Genomic DNA, 21,651 nt, shown 5'->3' on the forward strand with positions numbered 1-21,651 from the left:
TAATTCCCTTGTAAGTTTCTATTTAGATACTCAGAAATATTGTCTGTTTGTTTTCTTAACCTTTTTACTTAGATTACATCCTAATCTTGCCTTTGTAATTATTTTACTGTCACATGTCCTGTTTTGTTGCGGTACCTAAAATTGTGACAAAATATAAAAATAAGGGATTTCCTTATTGTTAATAAGCATATTATAGACTGATTACAGAAATACAGAAAATCCATATTGTCATTCTGAGATATACATTAGTGATTTCAGCATCAGTAGTATTGCTAGAATAAGTTGCACTACATAGGGTGTGCAAGATATATTACTGAACACTAGACACTTACAATTGTTTTTTATATTTAAAAATGCAATGCTTTTATCATTTAATGTCATTTAGAATATTAAATAAGGTTATTACCTGCAAACCGCAGTATAAATTAATGGATGGATAAGCCAAATCAAGTGCTTGCTTAGTGAGACAGGAGGCAATAGGTTGTATTTCTAAATGCAAAGACTCCAGAAACTGTGCTGCATTAAGGTTTTAGAAAGGCATTCTGAGAACAAATCTTAAACCAGTTCTGTTTACTAAAACTCAGTACATTAACGTGATTAAAGCACAAGTTCAATAATCAGTTGTATCCCAGCTTTCTTTTTAAAGAATAATGCACTAGAGTGCTTATTATTACAACAATAATCACTGTTTATTCCAATATGGCTGAGCACTATCTTATTAAAGTAAGTCACTATAATACATGGCCTACATTTTATGTGTAAAGTATGTAGCATAACAGAATATTCAATTAAAACAACCCTTGAAATCTACACACTAACTGGAATTTAAGGTAGTCTCTGTGTAGAAAATATTATATATACGTTGGGATCTATTCAAGGACATTTTGTCTGTCATGTTGATGAAATTATTTCATTTCTGTACAATATACAATGTTTTTGGACATTAAAGAAATAGAATGTTGAATTTAAAATAAATTTACTTCAACATAAACAAACAAAAGGCTAATGGATAGTATGTAATCATTGAAAATCATTTCTGAACAGCTTGCACTGAGTTGCTTCTTGCAATACTGTTATCACATGTCTGATCATCCATTTCATCATCTTTTCAATTGAAACATAGCAGTGGTAAGTAACAGAATGACAAATGCAAAAAAACACACAGAAATATTCATATTATGGGTATTGGAAGAAGTAATGCACTGCCATATTTCATGATAAATTCACATTTGTTGCCTCCACTTTCAGACACCACATTTTAGATGAAATAGAATTATTGCCTGCAAAAACCTTTGAACGTGCATAAATGTACAGCAATTAAATTCACTTCTTTATATCTGGAAACCTCCATTGCAATTAATAGAGTAAATCAACATTGACTTTGCTCAGAAGTAAGCATGTGTTGTATTCAAAATATAATTAACAATCGATTCTATCATGTGTACCAATGTTTTGAGCACAATTCAGCAAAGGCTGGTGAAGTTGTTTCCATTGAACTGAGTATATTGTTTTGATTGAGCTGAATAGCTGGCTGTCAGCAGAAGCCAAGTCCAACTCCTTTAGGTCGCCATAAAGCTTTAATGGGTTCAGCAACCCCGTTGCCATTTGGTCCGAGCCCTGTGCCAGGAATCCACCCCATGGTTTGCATCATCCGACTGCCGATGTTGGTTTCTGGGATAGGATGGGCATCTTCACCTACAAATGCTATAATTAAGACATGCAGAGATTTCATTAGCATGGGCTCATTGAAAAGAGCAGGATAATCTGAATTAAATTCGAAGGCCTATAGTTCACTTAATTTACCTCAATAAATATCTGCCTTATCACATCACGTTGCAACTAAATCTCGTTGCAACTAAATCACGTTGCACTGATGTGCAATGACAATAAAATATATTATTATTACATGATAACCTCTTGAATACCATTCATAGATTCAAAGAATGATGGTTATATTTCCCAATGTTGAATAAAGACAAGCACAGGACCAGTCTTCAATTACATTCATTGGGAATGGATGAATGCAGTGTTAATAATCATGCCACCAACTTCAAAAATTCAATTTATTTAATTGCCCTCTCCTTCCAAGGAAAAGAGCTACTATTTCAGCCAGAAGATGAAAGACTGGCACTTATAACGCACATTTCACAACCTCAGAAAATCCAAAATTATAGTCAGCCAATTAAATGCCTTTGAATTGCAGTTCCTGTTGTAATATAAGTATTAGGCACCAAGAAAATGGTGAGAAAATTGGTATTTATTACCACAGAGGAATCAAAGAGAGAAAAAAAAAGTTAATTTAAATAACAGTGATAAGATAAAAGGAAGTATGCTTTGAAATTAACTAACATTTTGTCCTTTTATCTTTCCAAATTTGATATATGAATGTTTAAAAACTGTAAAATTGCTCATCCCTACAAATTCATCCCTAACCTATGTGCTCTCCAACTGTTCCTCTATAACTGTTGTGCTACAAGGCTGAGAAACTATATTCTGTACTCTTGGTATTTTTCTCTTTGCACTTGTACTTGTGATTTGACTGGATAGCAAGCAAAAGCTTTTCACTATACCTCGGTACAGGCCACATTAATAAACCAAAACGCAAAAAGATTTAGAAAGATCTGAGCAAGAATGTGTTTCACTCAGAGGGCAGTTAGAGTTTGGAGTATTCAGGCCTGATGGGTTGTAGAGGCAGGTACTCTCACCATATTTCTAAGTATCTTGATGATCACTTGAACCAGCAAGGCATAAAAAGTTAACGGATTTGTACAGATAGGTATTTGGTGATGGGCAGAGATGTTGTGGGACAATGGGCCTGTTTCTGTGCTGTATGATTCTACAAAGATTAGATTTTGTTTATCATTGATACAAAATAATAGATAAATAAATTCAAACAAATAATTGTTATCCAGTGGAAAGGGAAAGTCACACACATGACAAAATGGATGGGAGGACAGAATGTTCCTTCTGCTCCTCTTTTCAAACTTGATAGCATCTTCAATCCTGTTTTACTTCAAACAATTCCTCAGTTCTGTGGAAAGGTCATCATCCTGAAATTATAATTCTGTTTCTCTGTTTACTAATACTGCCAGCCCTGCTGAGTATTTTCTATTTTATTTCAGGTCTTGCAGACTTTTGCTTTAAGAAAACTATCTCAGGTGCTTTCTATGAATTTCTAAAACAAATTTACAAGCGATGCTGGCAATGAATCTTTATATATCAAATAGCCTTTGAACACTGCTAAATCTGTTGGATTTCTTTGAGGAAGCAAATAACAGGACAGTGAACATTGTTTACTTGGATTTTCATAAGGCCATTGATAAGGTGCCGCATGTGAGGCTGCGAAACAAGATAAGAGCACATGGTATTAGGGGGAAGATACTGGCATGGACATAAGGTTGGCTGAATGGCAGAAGACAAAGAGTGGGAATAAGCAGGCTTTTTCTGGTTGGCTGCCAGTGACTAGTCGTGTTCTGCAAGGATCAGTGCTGGGGCCTCCACTCTTCATGTTGATTATTAATGATTTAGATGATGGAATTGATGGCTTTGTGGCCACAATTGCAGATGATACGAAGATAGGTGGGAAGGCAGATAGTAAGGACTCTGAGATGGATCTGGATAAATTGGGAGACTGGGCAAAGAAGCGACAGGTGGAATGCAGCATAGCAAAGTGTGCAGTCATGCACCTTGGCAGCAGGAATAAAGGTGTAGACTATTTTCTAAATGGGGAGAGGATTCAGAAATCAGAGGTGCAAAGGAACTTGGGAGTTCTGGTGCAGGATTCCCAAATGTTAACTTGCAGATTGAATTGGTAGTAGGAAGGCAAATGCAATGTTAGCAGTCATTTCAAGAGGACTAGAAGAAAAAACTGGGATATGATGCTGAGGCTTTATAAGGCACTGGTCAGAGAACATTTAGAGTATTGTGAGCCGTTTTGGGCCCCGTATCTGAGGAAGGATGTACTGGCGTTGGAGAGGGTTCAGAGGAAGTTTACGAGAATGATCCCTAGATGAATGGGATAACATATGATGAGCGCTTGCTGGCTCTGGACCTGTACTTGCTGGTGTTTAGAAGGGTGAGGAGAGGGTGATTCATTAAAACTCATTGAATAGTGAAATGTCCGGATATAGTGGATGTGAATAAGATGTTTCCACTAGTGGGAGACTCTAGGATCAGACGGAGCAGTCTCAGAATAAAAGAACGTACCTTTGGAAAGGAAACGGGGAAGAATTTCTTTAGCCGGAGGGCGACGCTTCTGTGGAATTTATTGCCTCAGATGGCTGTGGAGGCCATGTCATTGGGTATTTTTAAAGCAGAGATTGACAGGCTCTTGATTAGTAAGGGCGTCGAAGATTACGGGGAGAAGGCAGGAGAATGTGGTTGAGAGGGAATGATAGTCAGCTATAATTGAATGGCGGAGCAGATGATGGGCCGAATGGCCTATTTCTGCTCCTATGACTTAGATAGATTTTCAATATTTTGACATTAAAATAAAACTAGTTTAAGAAATCTATTTGAAAAATAAAATTTCCAATATATCTGAATGGCTCAGTATTTGATCAAAATTAAATCTGCCCCATGCATAAACCAGTCTGGTTTTAAAAAAACAACCACTTAACTGTACTTTCAAGTCATACTTTATTTCTTTTTTTCTCTCTCCACCAGGCTAAACTGAATGGCAGATCATAGGTCTACAGCTGCCAGAAGCTAGACATCTGCTTAATCACTCTCTGATGTTATAACAGCTTAACGCACGGATGAAACACAGTTATTATGCAATATCCTATCAGATGGAAAATTATTCTAATGGTTTTGTTTTTATCACTGTCACAGTTACTACCACGAAAATCTGTTTCAGGTAAACTAGTATTGCTAATACTGGCTCTGTTACAATCAAAATGGCCAAAGCAATTCTTGGCAATGTTGCACAAAAATCTGCAATTATATGATGGAAAGATGTTCTGTCAAGGTTTTATATTAAATAAATACAAACTGGCCTTTAACCAAACTTCACATTTAGGACAACTAGATATATTGAAATGCAAGTCAAAGCCTTAGATATCAAGTATAAATGACACATTGTATTGATTTTTACTGAGCATTTCATCATGGATTTCCTCACAAGACAGAGGAGTAAATTCCCAGACAATCCATTTGAAACTAGAGGCGATTCAACAAGCACTCTGGTTTCAAGGCAGAAGTAGAAAATAAACGTCCATGTCAAGCCGTAAGTCCAGCAAGTTGCAAAGCAAATGACATTAGCTTAATTTCTGAAGGGACAGCTTTATAAATATGGAATGGATGAAATGAAATAATACATGCGTATGTGTGAAGAGTCTACGATATATTCTGCTTGATGGGGAATTGGTTGAATGACTTTACATAAGTGATTTAAATATCAGAATTAATCAATCTTATGTCACTGAAGAATATTAAATGTCTTTGCAGATGAATCACATGTCTCTGCTATCACGATTTCCATCTCCATAACAGTCAGATTCCACGCCGCTAAAAACCAGAGTGCTGAAAACTTCATTCATGCCTTTGCTAACTCTTGATTTAGCTATTCCAACACACCCCTGCCAGTCACCCTCATTCCACTTTCTTTGTTAAACTTGAGGCCATCCAGAACTGCTCCTCATTGACCTACATTGCACCGTTGCATATAAACATAATTTCTGCACCTGCTGAACGATGCTAACCACCGCTACGATTTTAAAATTCCCAACTTATGTTTTCAAATACCCCTTTTAATGTCTCTGCCATTCAGATAATTACAAATATTAAAGTTGATGTAAATAAAAAATATAGGTAGTTCAGTAAAGATTTAGATATTGTGGATGATATTAAACTAAAGCAAAATGCTTAAATATAAATGTATTTCCCCTATTTTATTGAAACAACTGGAGACTCTGCACCTGCATCAGCTCTGATCTGGCAAAGAACCAGGGAGGCAATTACTCAGTAATCAGGAACATGTGTGGATCTGGTCTCATTCAACTGATTTAACACTTATGATGCAAGGAGGAATGGAGCTATGGGAGAAAGTGTGTTCGACAAGTGTACAGCCTTGTTTTGCATTTGACTAGAAATGCTGACTAATGAACTGTGACCCAAACAAAAGATGGGTGGAGATAACAGAAAAGCGAGATCGATTTCCGAAAATGGAGTGCACTGGTCAGAGGTCAAAGTCCATGCTGTAAGCAATGTCACAGGAAAGACCATGATGGTGGTTTTACAACTTGAGCAACTACATTCTTGCTGAAAGTGCAAGACCTTGACAGTAACCATCCCTTAATAGATTCAACAATGTGATTTGAGAAAATTAGAGACACAGATCGGATATTTGGCTGAACAAGTGGTGGGGAAAGAAGATATTTAGTCATCCCCAGGGCAATTTTAGGGAAAGAACAGTCATCTGGATGGATACTCTTCAAACATCGGAACTGTTAAGAATGCCCTTTGAGATAAGGTAAAATGGAGTAATAAAAACTGATGAAGGAGTGTTTAAGAATAAGACGAATGAAAGAGAAATGAAGTCTGTAAGATCAAGGGGACTTATGGAGATGTGCTTCTTAAGAAACATCAGATTGAGGTTATGTGCAAGGATTGAGAAAGGAAAAAAATGAGCAAATAGAAAGGATAAGTGCACTGAGGAATATAAATGGATCAGGTTGCAGTATTTCTATGCTGACATGCTGAGCATTTGAAATAAAGCTACAGACATTTATTAGATGGAAGAATGCAACACCATAAATTTGATGGAATGTTGGCTTCAGTCAAGGCATGATTCAGAACTAAATATTCTCGGCTATAAAATTAGAGAGGCAAAGAAAAGTGGCATAATGGCCTTATTAATTAAGAATTCAATTACAGACATAGAAAATATAGGTATTTGGGTCTCATAAATGGCAATGAGATAAATGACCAGACAAGCTCAGGTTGAGCAAGAAACAGTGGTGAGAGTATAAGGAGAACCCTGCTGATTTTTATATATCTAGATGGGATTTAGTTGAGTGAGTAAGCAGAGCCTATATTCAACACCTCTGTTAAGAGACAGTATTTCCAGCAGTCAGCGAGAGGGCTAAGTTGAGGCAGACACCAGCGATGAGGTGGTCATGATCTCATCCTTCTATGGTATACAAACTTTGATTACACTTGAACGTTTGTATATCTTCCTAGATTTCCACTGATCACCAAATGTGAAATAAATGATAAGGAATTATACACTGAGTATCAACGTGAGCAAAGCTTCATTTGTAGGAGTAATTTAATTTTCATACAAGAAATCAGAGAAACATTTGTTGGGGGGGGGGGGGGGAGGGGGGGGTAGCTAAGTCCCAGCGAAGTAAGAACAATTATACATTGTCAGTGCTTGGGCCTGAAAATTGAAAATTTTGAAGCTAGACACAAAAAGCTGGAGTAATGTCACCCATTCCTTCTCTCCAGAGGTGCTGCCTGTCTCGTTGAGTTACTCCAGCATTTTGTGGCTACCTTCGATTTAAACCAGCATCTGCAGTTCTTTCCTACACAATCTAAATTCCTAAATGCATTGTGTGCTCTAGTCAGTGTGGAAAGGTGCACTATTCCATCCATGCTCAATGTAGTCTCCCTAAAGATTGTTAAATTTGTGCCAATTCATTTTTTATTAATCTTCTTCAAACTACAGGCAATTCAGCCAACTTAAGAGAATCATCTTCCCTCCTTGTAGCGTTATCTTTCCTCCCGACATTATAATTAATTACATTTGTGTTATTTTAGCAGTTGAAAGACTGTCTGTGACTAAGACAGTATTGAATCCATTTTCAGCCTGTGGGCTTGAATTATTTTATATGAGCAAATTTTTAACTCTGATCCTATATTTTAGGCTTCTAAATCATTCAGCCTATCTTGTAATAGAATATAGCCAATGCCCCAGTGATAGCATAATTTAGTATTGCAAGAGCGAAGACAAAAATTCCAAGGAAGTCCCATAAAATAAAAGATCCCAGTGGTTTGGACAACATCAACCTCAGTAACAGAAAGTTCTAACGACATTACTTCAGCATTACAAGCTTACTCTGTTAAGAAACGTAGACTGGGCGATCGTTTTGCGGAAAACCTTCGCTCAGCCTGCCTGAACCGACCTGATCTCCCGGATCCCGGCCACTTTAATTCTCCTTCCCATTCCTACATAGACCTTTCTGTCCTAGGCCTCCTCCATTGTCAGAGTGAGGCTAAATGCAAATTAGAGGGTCCGCATCTCATATTTCGCTTGGGCAGCTTATGAATATTGATTTCTCTCACTTCAGGTAGCCCTGGCATTCCCTCCCTCTCTATCCCTCCCCCACCCAGGTCACACTAGCTTCTCGTTTTCACCCTACAACAGCTAACAATGGCTCGTTTCCTTTATCATCGTTACTTTTTTGCATCTCTTTTATTCATTGTTCTTTATCTCTGCACATCATCGTCCATATCTCTAGTTTCCCTCATCCATAACCAGTCTGAATGGTCTCGACCCGAAAGGTTACTCATTCATTTTCTCCAGAGATGCTGCCTGTCCCGGTGAGTTACTCCAGCATTTTGTGTCTACCTAGGAATGTATATTGCTCTAGTTAATGTTGTCCGGCTACTTCGAGGAAAAGTTGTTCTTCAATGTTACCAAATCATAACGTTATTTGTGTTAAAGTATGGCTTTACATTAGAGGAGTGAATAATGAAAAGGAATAATTATATTTTCACTTTGAGGTAACTCATCCCCCCCCCACTTAAATCTGATTTTTAAAACATCTCGATCTGTGAATACCTTGTAATGAATGGCATCATTATCGTTACAGGAACTATGTTAAAAACAACAAATTGCATTGCTATAGCACCATTGGAACCTTTTTCGTATGAATGGAATCATTCATAAATCAACACTATTTTGAAGGAGCATAAATAGTGCAGTGGTAGAGTTGTTGCTTTACAAAGCTTGAGACAGAGGTTCGATCCTGATTATGGGTGCTGTCTGTGTGGAGTTTGTATGTTCTCCCAGTGACCGCATGGGTTTCCTCCCACATTCTAAAGACGCCCAGGTTTGTAGGTTAATTGGCTTTGGTAAATTGCCCCTAGTGTGTACGGTATAGAACTAGTGTACAGTGATCGATGGGCAGCATGGACTCGGTAGACTGTACATACGTTGAAGCTCTAAACTAAACTGAATTAGAATTAATAATAAAAATGTTGGCTGATGAATTAAGCATTAGTTCATTGGGAGCAACAGAATTTCTTGCTTTACTTTCAGTATGCAATGCCATCAGCAAATGCTTATTTCTTAAATAGATGTGCACAAAGAAAGAATACCAAAATACATTTTCAGATGCCAAATGAAATGAAGGAATCAAAGTAAATGTAGATTCCTTTGTTCTCATGTGCTCTATTGTTTTATATGATGTAGGTGCATTTACTATATCAGGATTGTTTTGTGCAGGTATTTTCTCAGCTTTTATTTTTAAACTGCCTGCTTCACACGTTACAGGTAAGTATTTCCTATTTGAACTATTCCTTGATCCAGTAATGAATTCGCTTGAGCACTTGGTGAAGATGAAATCACTGGAAATTTACATACAGCAGCTCTGCGTTGAAGGTTTAAAGAAGTAATTTTATTTTTGCTGATTTCTTCATGAAACCATCTTCACCATATAAATTCTTCAAAATTATTTCTGTAAGAATTGTAACGTAGGCATTTTTGAAGTGGAGCACCTTCCACTTTTGGTTTTATATCTTATTTACAATTGTCACAAAAATAGCCTCCTCTTCTCTCAAATCTTCCAAGAAACACAGTGGACAGTACACTTGCATAATTGGCTCAAGAGATGAAAATCTTGTATCAGTCTCTGTGGCCACTAATCTATCCAACTGACTGCAGGCTTAATTGGCTGTTTGTTTAGTAATTTGGATCCTAAAGTGCTTGTATTGATGTTGGATAAGAAGCCATACTGTGGAGATACAAGACGTTTCAGTGCCTGAAGCCAGGGGTAATGTTTGTATACTGTATGTTATGACCTTTATGGACATCTCCTGTTAATAAACATTCTGCACATGTAAGCAGTCTCTTGCTAAATTATGTTTTATGTGATTTTCTAGTTTAATACTACAAAACAACATTAACTGTAATTGTAAAATTGGGAGCCAAGAAATCTTTTTTTTTTACAGACTCTAATATGTAATGAAAATAAGGGAATTTTGATTTTTAAGGTGATTTAAGATTTAAAAAAATACTGCTTTTACAAAGATTAAAGAGGACCAATAACCTCTTTTTCAGCATTTTTGTGCTTTTAGACATTTCAACTGGAATGATTTTGCTCGTCAACTAAATAACCAACACAAAGAGCATCACATCTTTTCGATGCATTCATTAAGGCTACGGACATAAAGAGAGCTATTCATTACTTAACTAGCAATTGCAAACAAAGACACTGACTTTGATTCAGAGCCGAGAATTGCTGTAAATTCAGAAATCAATACTTGGGTATATCAATATTAATTTTGTTGTTCAATACAAAGAGGGAGGTGTATTGAATATCAGCAGTGTAATAAATAGCATAAATCAAGTGTCTGTGTCATTTTGCAGATGAATAAAAATGAACCCCGTTTTACTGCTTTCGTAGCTTTTTTGTATTTAAAGAAAACGTGGTACTTCTTCACTGTTTTTGCTATGATCATTAATGCAAATATCAGCTTATATGTCTGTTCATTTTGTTTGTTGGTTCTTGATGCTTTAGATTCTTTACGATTTTATGATTATGCACTAAAGTACCAGGAAAATTGTACACATTTCTACTTCAGCTATTAAAATGTCAGTTAGGTAAATGAAATAAATAGCTTTAACCCTATTTGACTATTTTTATTCATTTTCTTGGATTGGGGATTCATTGGCAAGATCAGAATTCATGGCCATCCCTAATTGCCTTTGAGAAGTTGATGGTGAGCTATATGCTTGAACTACTGCAACTCTTCTGGTGATAGTACACAGACAGTTTTGTTGGCAGTGATACCCTGGATTTAGATCAGCCGATACCCAAGGAATTGCCTTATATTTCCAAATAAAGATGGTGTTTTACTTGAAGGGAGACTGGCAGGCGGTGGTGGTGTCTTTGTTCGTCTTCTTGATTGAGGTTGAGAGTTTGGGAGCTACTATCAGAATTTCTTAAGCAAGGAGCTACAGCATATTTTGTACATGGTTGCCATTGTGTACCACAGGTGGGGGAAATGAATGTTTAGGGTGAGGGAGGTGTTTCTTTATCCTACATGATGATCCAATTAAAGAGTTGCCAGCATGGAACTAGGCCTTTCGGTTCACCATACCTCTGCCAACCATCATGCCTGTCGATATGAATCCCTCTTGCACGCATTCTTTCCATATACATCTACAGTGCATTCAGAAAGTATTCAGGCCCCTTCACTTTTTGCACATTTTGTTACGTTGCAGCCTTATTTTAAAATTGATTAAATTCTTTTTTTTTATCATCAATCTACACACAATCTACATCAATCTACACAGAATGAAGAAGCGAAAATGGGTATTTAGAAATTTTTGCAAAGTAATTAAAAATAAATAACTGAAATATTACATTTACATGTCTGAAGATGGGTCACGACCGGAAACGTTGCCTATTCCTTCGCACCATAGATGCTGCCTCATCTGCTGAGTTTCTCCAGCAATTTTGTCTACCTTCGATTTTTCCAGCATCTGCAGTTCTTTCTTAAACTTTACATAAGTGTTCAGACCCTTTGCTATGACACTCAAAGTAGAGCTTTGGTTCATCCTGTTTTCATTGATTATCCTTGAGATGTTTCTACAACTTGATTAGAGTCCACCAGTGATAAATTAAATTGATTGGACATGATTTGGAAAGGCACACACCTGTCTATAAAAGGTCCCATAGTTGACAGTGCATGTCAGAACAGAAATCAAGCCATGAAGACGAAGGAATTGTCCGTAGACCTCCGAGACAGGATTATTTCGAGCACAGATGTGGGGAAGGGTATAAAACAATTTCTGCAGCATTGCAGGTCCCGAAGAGCACAGTCACTCTTAATGGAAGAACTTTGAAACCACCATAACTCTTCATAGAGCTGGCCACCCGGCCAAACTGAGCAATTGGGGGAGCAGGGCCTTGGTCAGGGAGGTGACCAAGAACCCGATGGTCACTCTGACAGAGCTCCAGAGTTCCTCTGTGGAGATGGGAGAACCTTCCAGAAGGACAACTATATCTGCAGTACTCCACCAATCAGGCCTTTATGGTAGAGTGGCCAGACGGAAGCCACTCCTCAGTGAAAGGCACATGACAGCCCGCTTGGAGATTGCCAAAAGGCACCTAAAGGACTCAGACATTGAGAAACACGATTCTCTGGTCTGTTGAAACCAAGATTGAACTCTATCGCCTGAATGACAAGCGTCATGTCTGGAGGAAACCAGGCACCGCTCATCACCTGGCCCATACCATTTCTAAACACCTGTTTCGCTTCTTCATTCTGGGGTATTGTGTGTAGATTGATGATAAAAAAAAAGAATTTAATCCATTTTAGAATAAGGCTGTAAAGTAACAAAATGTGGAAAAAGTGAAAAGGTCTGAATACTTTCTGAATGCACTGCTCATTCAACTACCCGCCCAGATGCCTATTAAATGTTATGTGCCTGCTGCAAGTAAGCATTTATATATATACACACACACACACACATTCACGTATACATGTTTGTAGGAAAGAACTGCAGATGCTGGTTTAAATCGAAGGTAAACGCAAAATGCTTGAGTAACTCAGCGGGACAGGCAGCATCTCTGGAGAGAAGGAATGGGTGATGTTTCGGATCGAGACTCTTCTTCAGACTGAAGAAGGGTTTCGACCCGAAACGTCACCCATTCCTTCTCTCCAGAGATGCTGCCTGTCACTGAGTTACTCCAGCATTATAAACACGTGCACACATAAGTACACATAAAAAACAGACAAACAATAATAGTACAATACTACCAATAATAGTCTATGTGATTCAGCTTATTGGACTTGCAGCAGCACAACAGAATATGTAAACATAGTACACTGTAAAAAATATAATAAACGAGAAAAAAAATCACACACACATTGATTTTTTTTCTCGTTTATTATATTTTTTACAGTACACTATGTTTACATATTCTGTTGTGCTGCTGCAAGTAAGCATTTCTGGGACATATGACAATAAAGCACGCTTGACTCTTAACATCTCTCTCTCAAAATGCATCACATCACATTTTATCTGCCATACTTTAGAATGCATTCCCAGTTGAGTAATATCCTGTTGCAACCTTCTTTACCGCCCACTGTACCAACAATTTTGGTTTCATCTACAAACTTACTTATCGTGCCATCTATAATCTCATCCAAATCATTAATATATATTGCAATCAATAGAGGACCTAGCACTGACCCCTGCGATACACTGGTCAGACACTCCTTCTGAAAAACAGCCCTACACTGAAGGAAGGGTTTCGGCCCGAAACGTTGCCTATTTCCTTCGCTCCATAGATGCTGCCGCACCCGCTGAGTTTCTCCAGCAATTCTGTCTACCTACACTACCATCCGCTGTCTCTAACTCTATATCCTAACTCACCCTGAGTCCAATATCTTCTCATCTTCTGGATCAGTCTATTATGTTGGACCTTATCAAAGGCCATGCTAAAATCCATCTAGATAACGTCTACCACTCAGCCTTGTCACTCCTCTCAGTCATCTCTTCAAAACACATTTGTGAGACATGATTTCCCATGCACAAAACCATGCTGACAATCCTTAACCTGTCCTTATCTTTCCAAATGCAAATAATTTGTGCCCCATAGAATCTCTTTCAATAACTTTCTCACCGCTAATGTAAGGCTCGCCAGCCAGTAGTTCTCAGGCTTATCTCTCCTGCTTTTGTTAAATAAAGGCACAACATCAGTTTTCCTTCAGCCTGCCTGTACATTAAATTCAGCTAACAAAGTTATAAAAATCTGTCGACAACAACCATTTTCTCTGTGAGGTTTAACTCCAGCCACTGGAGTATTTTCGACTCAATGCCCAATGACTTCAATTTTACTAGGGCTCTACAATGTCACACTCAGTCAAATGCTGTGTTGATATGAAACAGCATCATTCTCATCTCATCTCTGGCATTCAACTCTTTGATTCCTATTAAAACCAAGGCTCTGATGATATCTCAAACAGATCCTAGCAAACCAATGAGTAGGTTATTTGACTAAGCTCTGCTTGACAGTACTGACAATACCTTCTTTCAATAAGAATAGACTGATCAGTAGTAATTAGTTGAATTGCATTTGTCCAGCCTTTCGATATAGTTTTTTATATACTTGAGGCAATTTTACACATTGTTTGGTATATGCCAATATTGTGACTAAATTAGAAGTGCAGCTACCAAGCACAGGTTGGCAGAGCAATAGCTAGAAGCTTAGTCTGATAGTCATTGCTGTATCCAGTGCTCTGAGCTATTCCCTGACATCATTAGGAGTGAATCAAACTGGGCTGAAGACTGGCTCCTGTGATGGTGGGGATCTCAAGTGGAAGGTAAGTTTGATTGTCTACTCGGCACTTCTGGCTGAACTGGTTTGTGAATGCTTCTGCCTTGTCCTTCATCTCACATACCGGGTCCTGCCATCATTGAAGATGGTGATATTTTTGGATCGCCTTTCTCCCATTACCTGTTTAATTATTTACCAGATGCATGGCTGGGTTGGTCGGATGCCAGGGCTGTGATTTGATTCATTCTCCATTTCTACGGAAGGAAAAAGCCGCAGTATAATGCTTCAGCACCGGTTATAAGTTCTGAAAGCACTTCCTGCCCCTGACCCTCATTTAGCAAGGACTGTCAATTGAAAAAAAGCTCAAATTTCCTCCACACACAAACTCATGGCACACCTGCCTACACATCCAACCACAGCCCCTTGCTCCCAGATTTAAAGCTGTTCACAATCCAAGCCCTAGCTCTTGACAACACCCTGTTCCTACACTCCTTTTCCGAGCAATGCTCTGACCTTGCACTCTCAGTTCTGGGGCCGTCCTAATTCCTAATCAAGTTCCGACCTACTTGCTCTCAGTCCTGGCCATGATCCAAGCTTTCACTTCTGGTCTTGGTTGCAAACTGGCCAAACTGACCACCGGATCACCTACAAAATCCTGGTCCTCACCTACAAAGCCCTCCACCATCTGGTCCCCCCATATCTCACTGACCTCCTCTCCCCCTACCAACCCTCACGGTCCCTCAGATCCACATCAGCCGGTCTCCTCTCCATCCACAAGTCCAACCTCCGCAGTTTTGGGGACAGAGCCTTCTCCAGGGCAGCTCCCAGGCTCTGGAATTCCCTCCCCCAACCATTCCGCAATTCCGTGTCCCTCACCATCTTCCAGTCCCGCCTCAAGACCCATCTCTTCACCTCTGCCTATCCTTAGCCCCACGTCCCCCTCCCTTTTCATCTGTGCTTGAATTGCCTCATATTGTGTTTTGAATTGAATTATGTCTTTAATTTGTGTACTAGTCATGTCTCTACTATTTATTTCATTCCCCTTACATGTTTTTCCTCTACTTGCTAAATTTTTGTAAGGTGTCCTTGAGACTCTTGAAAGGCGCCCATAAATAAAATTTATTATTATTATTTTTGCCTCTCCCTGACCACAGTTTCTGCTACATTCTGGCTCCTAACTTCCAGTCCCGCCCAGCATGTTCCTGCCCATGCTTTGGACTCCCATTGCAGGCCACATCTCTGACTGTGTACCTGCTCCCTTGGTCTATGTGTGTTGTGCACAGCCAGTTATTAAGAGCACATGGTTAAGACAGAAGTAGGTGAGCATGGACTGTCTACTCAAGAACTGGCAAACAAGACAAAAAGATGTTTAATTGAATTTCCTCTCAACGCAGATGCTGTTCCTCCAGCAGCTTGGTTTTTGCTCCAGACAACAGCAGCTGCACTCTCTTTTCTTTCTCTCCAGTTATTAATTCACATGCTCGGTGTCATGACTCATTCAGCATGAAAACGGGCTCTTCAGCCCATCAAATCTATGCAGGTCATTAAGCACCCGTATAAACTAACTACACTAATCCCTGCTTATCTCCCAACATTCCCATCAACCCTCCCCAAGTTTTACTACATACCAAGGGGCACTTAATAATGGGTAATTAATCGACAAACCCACACATCTTTAGGATGTGCTGCTTGTTTGGAAAGGGCAGCACCTAGCAGAAACCCACACAAGTCACAGTGAAAACATAGAAAGCGCGTGACAACAACATGGGTGATCAGGACTGAATCTGGGTCTCTGAAGTCAGTTGCGTGAGTGCTTCCTGAAAGGAACCAAACCTCTGCCGTCAGTGCTAATTTTATTCACCTTATCCTCTTTGTTCCCCAGTTACTGGCTCTCATGGAAACATTTTATTACAACCAGAACATTTCAACACACTTGATTCCCATCTTAACTAACACATACTATGTTAGTTTTTAGTGCATTTTACTTAAGTGACAATGTACCTGCTACTCTCATTTTAGGAAGCATTACTTTGACATATCTAGATAAACATCTGCTGCTAATGCTATCACAGATTCTTATCTACGGCTGTGCTAATAAAGATAACAAGTTGCAACAGTCGCAGAGTGACGTCAAGTACAAATGAGAATGAAGACCTGGGAATATAAGAGGGAAAGTGTTGCTCCCCTCCAAAGAATAAAGGGCCTGTCCAACTTTTTGGCGACTGCCGGCATCATTGACTGACGTATCAGGTCATCAAAAAATTTGCGGCGTGGTGACGTATGATGCACGGTGTTTTTTCAAGAGTCGCAACATTTTTGTTTGTCGCCGCTGGATTTTGACATGTTCAAAATCTTTTGGCAACACTGATATGACGCCAGCAGTCGCCGAAAAAATCGCCAAGTGGGACAGGCACTTAAAGCAATGACAACCTTGGCTGCAGACATTAGTGACCTCACAGGCAAGTAATGGGATGTTTCGAGAGACATAGTTGAGAGTGTTGGAAGGAGTTCAGCTCTCTCATCTGCAGTGAATTGAAGAAAATTTCCCATGACTTGGAGAACATTCTGAAGAGTGAAAAATTGTGAAATATAATTCACATCAACACACTGTTGATGAAACGGTTTCCGGGAATACTCTGTGCGGGCTTTCCTTCTTCTTTGATGTTAGGGATTTGATGTTAGGGAGGGAGGAAGGCCTTTCAAGATATCACTGGGGCAGCTATTAGGTCATGTGATGGGAGCAGAATTAGGTAATTCGACCCATGAAGTCTACGCCATTCATCGTGGTTGATCTATCTCTCCTTCCTAACCCCATTCTCCTGCCTTCTCCCCATAACCCCTGACACCCTTACTAATCATCTCTGCCGTAAAAATATCCAATGACGGCCTCCACAGCCTACTGTGGCAAGGAATTCCACAAATTCAGCACCTCTGACTAAAGTAATTCCTCCTCATCTCCTTCCTAAAGGAACGTCCTTTAATTCTGAGGCTATGACCTCTCGTCCTAGACTCTCCCACTTGCCAGCACACCCTTCCTCAGATATGGTACACAAAATTGCTCACAATACTCCAAATGCGGCCTGACCAGCGCCTTATAGAGCCTCAGCATTACATCACTGTTTTTGTATTCTAGCCCTCTTGAAATACATTACAGAGAAACTGACCATTAGCACTGACCAAAAGTGCTTCAGAATTCGGCAAATTCTGAATTCACTGTATGTCATGTTGTCACTTGCGGGCGGAGCACCAAGGCAAATTCCTTGTATGTGAATACTTGGCCAACAAACTCATTCATTCATTTAAACTTATTCATTCATTCATTCATTCATTCATTCATTCAAAGGTCCTGGGGATCTCTCAGGAGAATGACACTCCCTGCTTCCTTTAAACTTCCTCCTGTTTCCATGCACAAAGCAGCTACATTCATAGGCCTGGCATCCATCCCATGTTACCATCTGCTGATCCCACCCATTTACATTATTTCACACTAATCGCACTGCAAAGTTAAATTATACGTGTTGAGGAGTCCACCATTACGTACGTGAATTAGCAGAGTACCATTGGTGAACTTGCCAAATTTAGAAGTCGCAGAGCTACCAAAGAGACTAACCAGCTGTAGCCTAAAAAGGAGAGTTTCCACACTTCAGTATTCCGGGTAACAGTATTCAAAGCTAAAAGGACCGCGTGAATTTATGTATTGGCTCCTGTTTCTCGGTAGATACCCAGGCCATCTATTCATCTTGTCGAAAGTAAATATGCAAGAACAGGAAATATTAGGCAATCACCACAGCGATGGACGTGCTTGAATTAGTTGTTAAGACCTTGGAGGGCATAAAAATTGACTAAGATGATACTCATGATGAGGGATTTACCCATGAGAAAAGGGGGCTCTTTTCAGTGGAGCGAAGAACTTAATGAGAAAATCTATTAGAGATGTCAAATTTATGAAGTATTCTGGTAAGGTGAAAAGGGTAGGAATATTTCCTCTGGCGGGAAAGCCAGTGACAAGGGGTCATCAATTTAAAGCAAAGAGTGGGGAGAGGGTCATCTCTGAGAGAAAAAGGAGACAGCTTGTAGAAATTTTGTGAAGAAAGTTGTTGCAGTATGGTATGTTTTACGATAGCTAGATTTTGACCTAGAGAGACCACTTACGCATATAATTATTTGAAGTAGAGGAAGGGGAAGGCTGTTTGAAGAGAAGGGCAATGAGAAACTTTGGATTGTTCTAGCTAAAAGCAGGAAGACAAATAGTATGGATAGATTTCCCGTAAATGTTCACAGTTCTAAGATTTTACCTTAGGAACTAGCTTCTATTACAGGTGTTACAGGTCGACCAAAATATTAACCAATTCCCCATGGAAACCTGCACTGTGGGAACAGTTCTTTTGATGTCAAAGGTTAGTGATTAGATGACATATAAATTACATCCAACATCAGTTCAAGATCTATAGCCTGAATTCCTTGAAACAGCATTCTAAGTACATTTATTTGGATTATAGGTACCAATCTTTGTCATCATAAGTAGTGCTGTTTTTGTATGCCCTATGATCTTTATGTTATTTATACGAGATATATTTTGTTGGATGTAAATATATTGTAAAACAATTACTACGGAATTTACAATATGAGATTTGGCAGCACATGCAATACCAAACAATGATCTCTGGGATACAAAATAAGTAAACAATCACATTTTGAATATAATGAAACTATAAACATTTGGATTGGAGATCTTCAATAGCAGTAGAATCAAAGCACAACAAACATCATACAACTTATATTTTGACCACATTGGAATATTGTGCCAGTTCTGGTCACCAGACTATGGGAAGAATAGTCTTTGGAGAGGTTGCAGAAGAGGCTTACCAGGATGCTGTCTGGATTGGAGCGCATTCATTATAAGGGGAAGATGAACAAATTTGGATAGTTTTCGCTGGGGAATTGGAGGCCAAGGGGCAACCCCAAAAATCGTGAGAGGAATTGTTAGGGTAGATAGCCAGTCTTTCTTGCCAAAGTGGAAATGTCAAACACTAGAGGGCATGGGTTTACAATGAGTGTGGGAAAGCTCAAAGGAGTTTTTTCCCCAGAGAAAGTGGAAGATGCCCGAAACGTGTTGCCAGAGAAGATAGTGCAAGCCTATATGGTTGCAATGTTTAAAATGCATTTTGACAAACAAATGAACAGGCAAGGAATAAAGGGATACAGACCACAAACAGACAGATGGGATTAGTTTAGATCGGCATGGTGGTTGGCACAGACAATGTGGCCAAAAGGGCATTCGTGAGCTGTACTGTTTTAAGATTTTATTATCTGCTCTGTAATACCATGACGTAGCACACATTTCTCTTGACATATTTCCTTTGCTTTCAATGCATGGGCAGTGCTTCATATGGATTTGCATGTTTTACAAGCTGACCCAGTCTGTTCGTCTCACTTATTCTGTTCATACATGACCGAAATTGGGTAAACAATACATTATCAAAAATAAGATAATGGCTCAATAAACAAATAATTCAGATGCAATGTGAGGAAGTAGGTGAATAGAGAATATTTCAGAATGTGCTTTGAGTCACATTATTATTTACATATGGAAGCAAAGTTACTGAAATATGCAGTTTATGGATTTCGTTAGACAAGCAGCTGAGTATTTCTGCAGCTACATCCCATTGTTCAGCACCCATTTCGTGCTAGTTGATTTCATCCACGTATGTAATCAGATCTCTTTGTACAACAACGTTGTGAGATGTGTACCACACAACAGTGTTCCTGGACGATGACAGCGGGAGCCTCTATATTAAAGTACCTACTGAGTTGTCAAAACAACGTAACATTGCAGCAGTATGATTAAAACCAATTAAGACAATTGCTATGGCTTGGACCTGGATATCTGTGTGTTCTTGAGTGCTGCATAACCAGGACTGAACAATCAAAATCACAAGTTGTTAATTTCCAATGAGCCATCCTTCAAGACTACTTCAGATAAAACTGGGATTAGTTAACTTGTGCAAAAGTGAATACGTTGTCACTGTTACTTGATAACTGACGTCTAACATTTGTATCGTACTGGTAGCAAGTGGCGAGCTACACATTGGTGCAAAATAATTCCTTTCATTACATTTCAGTATGGGCATTGGGATATTCTTTTAGAGTGTTCGAAGTGTGCAACATTCAACTCCTGTGTAATTAAAAATGTGTGCTTATGGACAAAAATAACAATTACTGGGCCTACCTCGCATCATTCTGACACGCTTAACTATAATTTAGAAAATCTATTATCGAATCTTTGATGCAGCCAGAGTGAGACACCAAAAATATATTGTAAAGCAGAAAATAAAGTGAACCAGAGGAAAGATGTTCTCACACAATATGTTGAAAGCAATGAAATCAGTTGTAAGACTGACTTTACTTCACTACATGGCAGTGTTCAAGAGGTTTATTGATGGAGTTTTCTTAAGTTTAGTGCACTGACTGGATTGTGCATGACTTAACCGGTGACGTGTTCAATTTCTGTGACTGTACCCATCTTAGCAACCTCATGATTGTTCCACATGAAGAGCAGGACAGCACAGTGGAGCAGCTGGTGGAGCTGCTGCCTCACAGCACCAGAGTTCCGAGTTCGATTCAGACCTTGGATGCTGTCCGCGTGGAGTTTGCAAGTTCTCACTGTGACCATGTGGATTTCCTCCCACACGGCAAAGATATGTGGGTTTGTAGGTTGATTGGCATCTGAAATTGCCCCTAGTGTGTAAGGGAGCGGATGAAAATGTGGGATAACATAGAACTAGTGTGAACGAATGTGGACTTGGGTGGGCCGAAGGGCCTGTTTCCATGCTGTATCTTTCAATTCAATTCAACTTAATTGACGAGACCTCAGATGGTGGATCCTACAGCCCCGCCCCTAACACTTGCCATAGTCTTTTGACAGCTCTGTTGTCAAAAGCCTTTGAACAGCTTTATATGTCTATCACATTTTAAAGCAGCCCAAAATAAATAAATATATCATTAGAATAATTCAGCATGTCATTTTTGTGGAAATACCTTTACAGCTGAAAATGAAAACTTTAAGTTTAATTTAGTTTAGAGATACAGCGCAGAAACAGGCCTTTTGGCCCACCAAGTCTGCGTCGACTAGCAA

General features: G+C 39.1%; 1 protein-coding gene across 1 annotated transcript in view; it reads right to left on the minus strand.

The window, feature by feature from the left end:
* Window positions 1-667: 667 nt before the first annotated feature.
* gpatch2 (G-patch domain containing 2) overlaps window positions 668-21,651 on the minus strand; it is a 78,267-nt gene continuing 57,283 nt past the window's right edge. Inside the window, exon 7 of the mRNA XM_033026366.1 lies at window positions 668-1,704. Within this exon, the coding sequence (XP_032882257.1) occupies window positions 1,535-1,704 (170 nt within the window). The 3' untranslated portion in view covers window positions 668-1,534. The remainder of the gene's footprint in view (window positions 1,705-21,651) is intronic.

Source organism: Amblyraja radiata, chromosome 8 (assembly GCF_010909765.2).
Source record: "Amblyraja radiata isolate CabotCenter1 chromosome 8, sAmbRad1.1.pri, whole genome shotgun sequence".
Lineage (NCBI taxonomy): Eukaryota > Metazoa > Chordata > Chondrichthyes > Rajiformes > Rajidae > Amblyraja > Amblyraja radiata.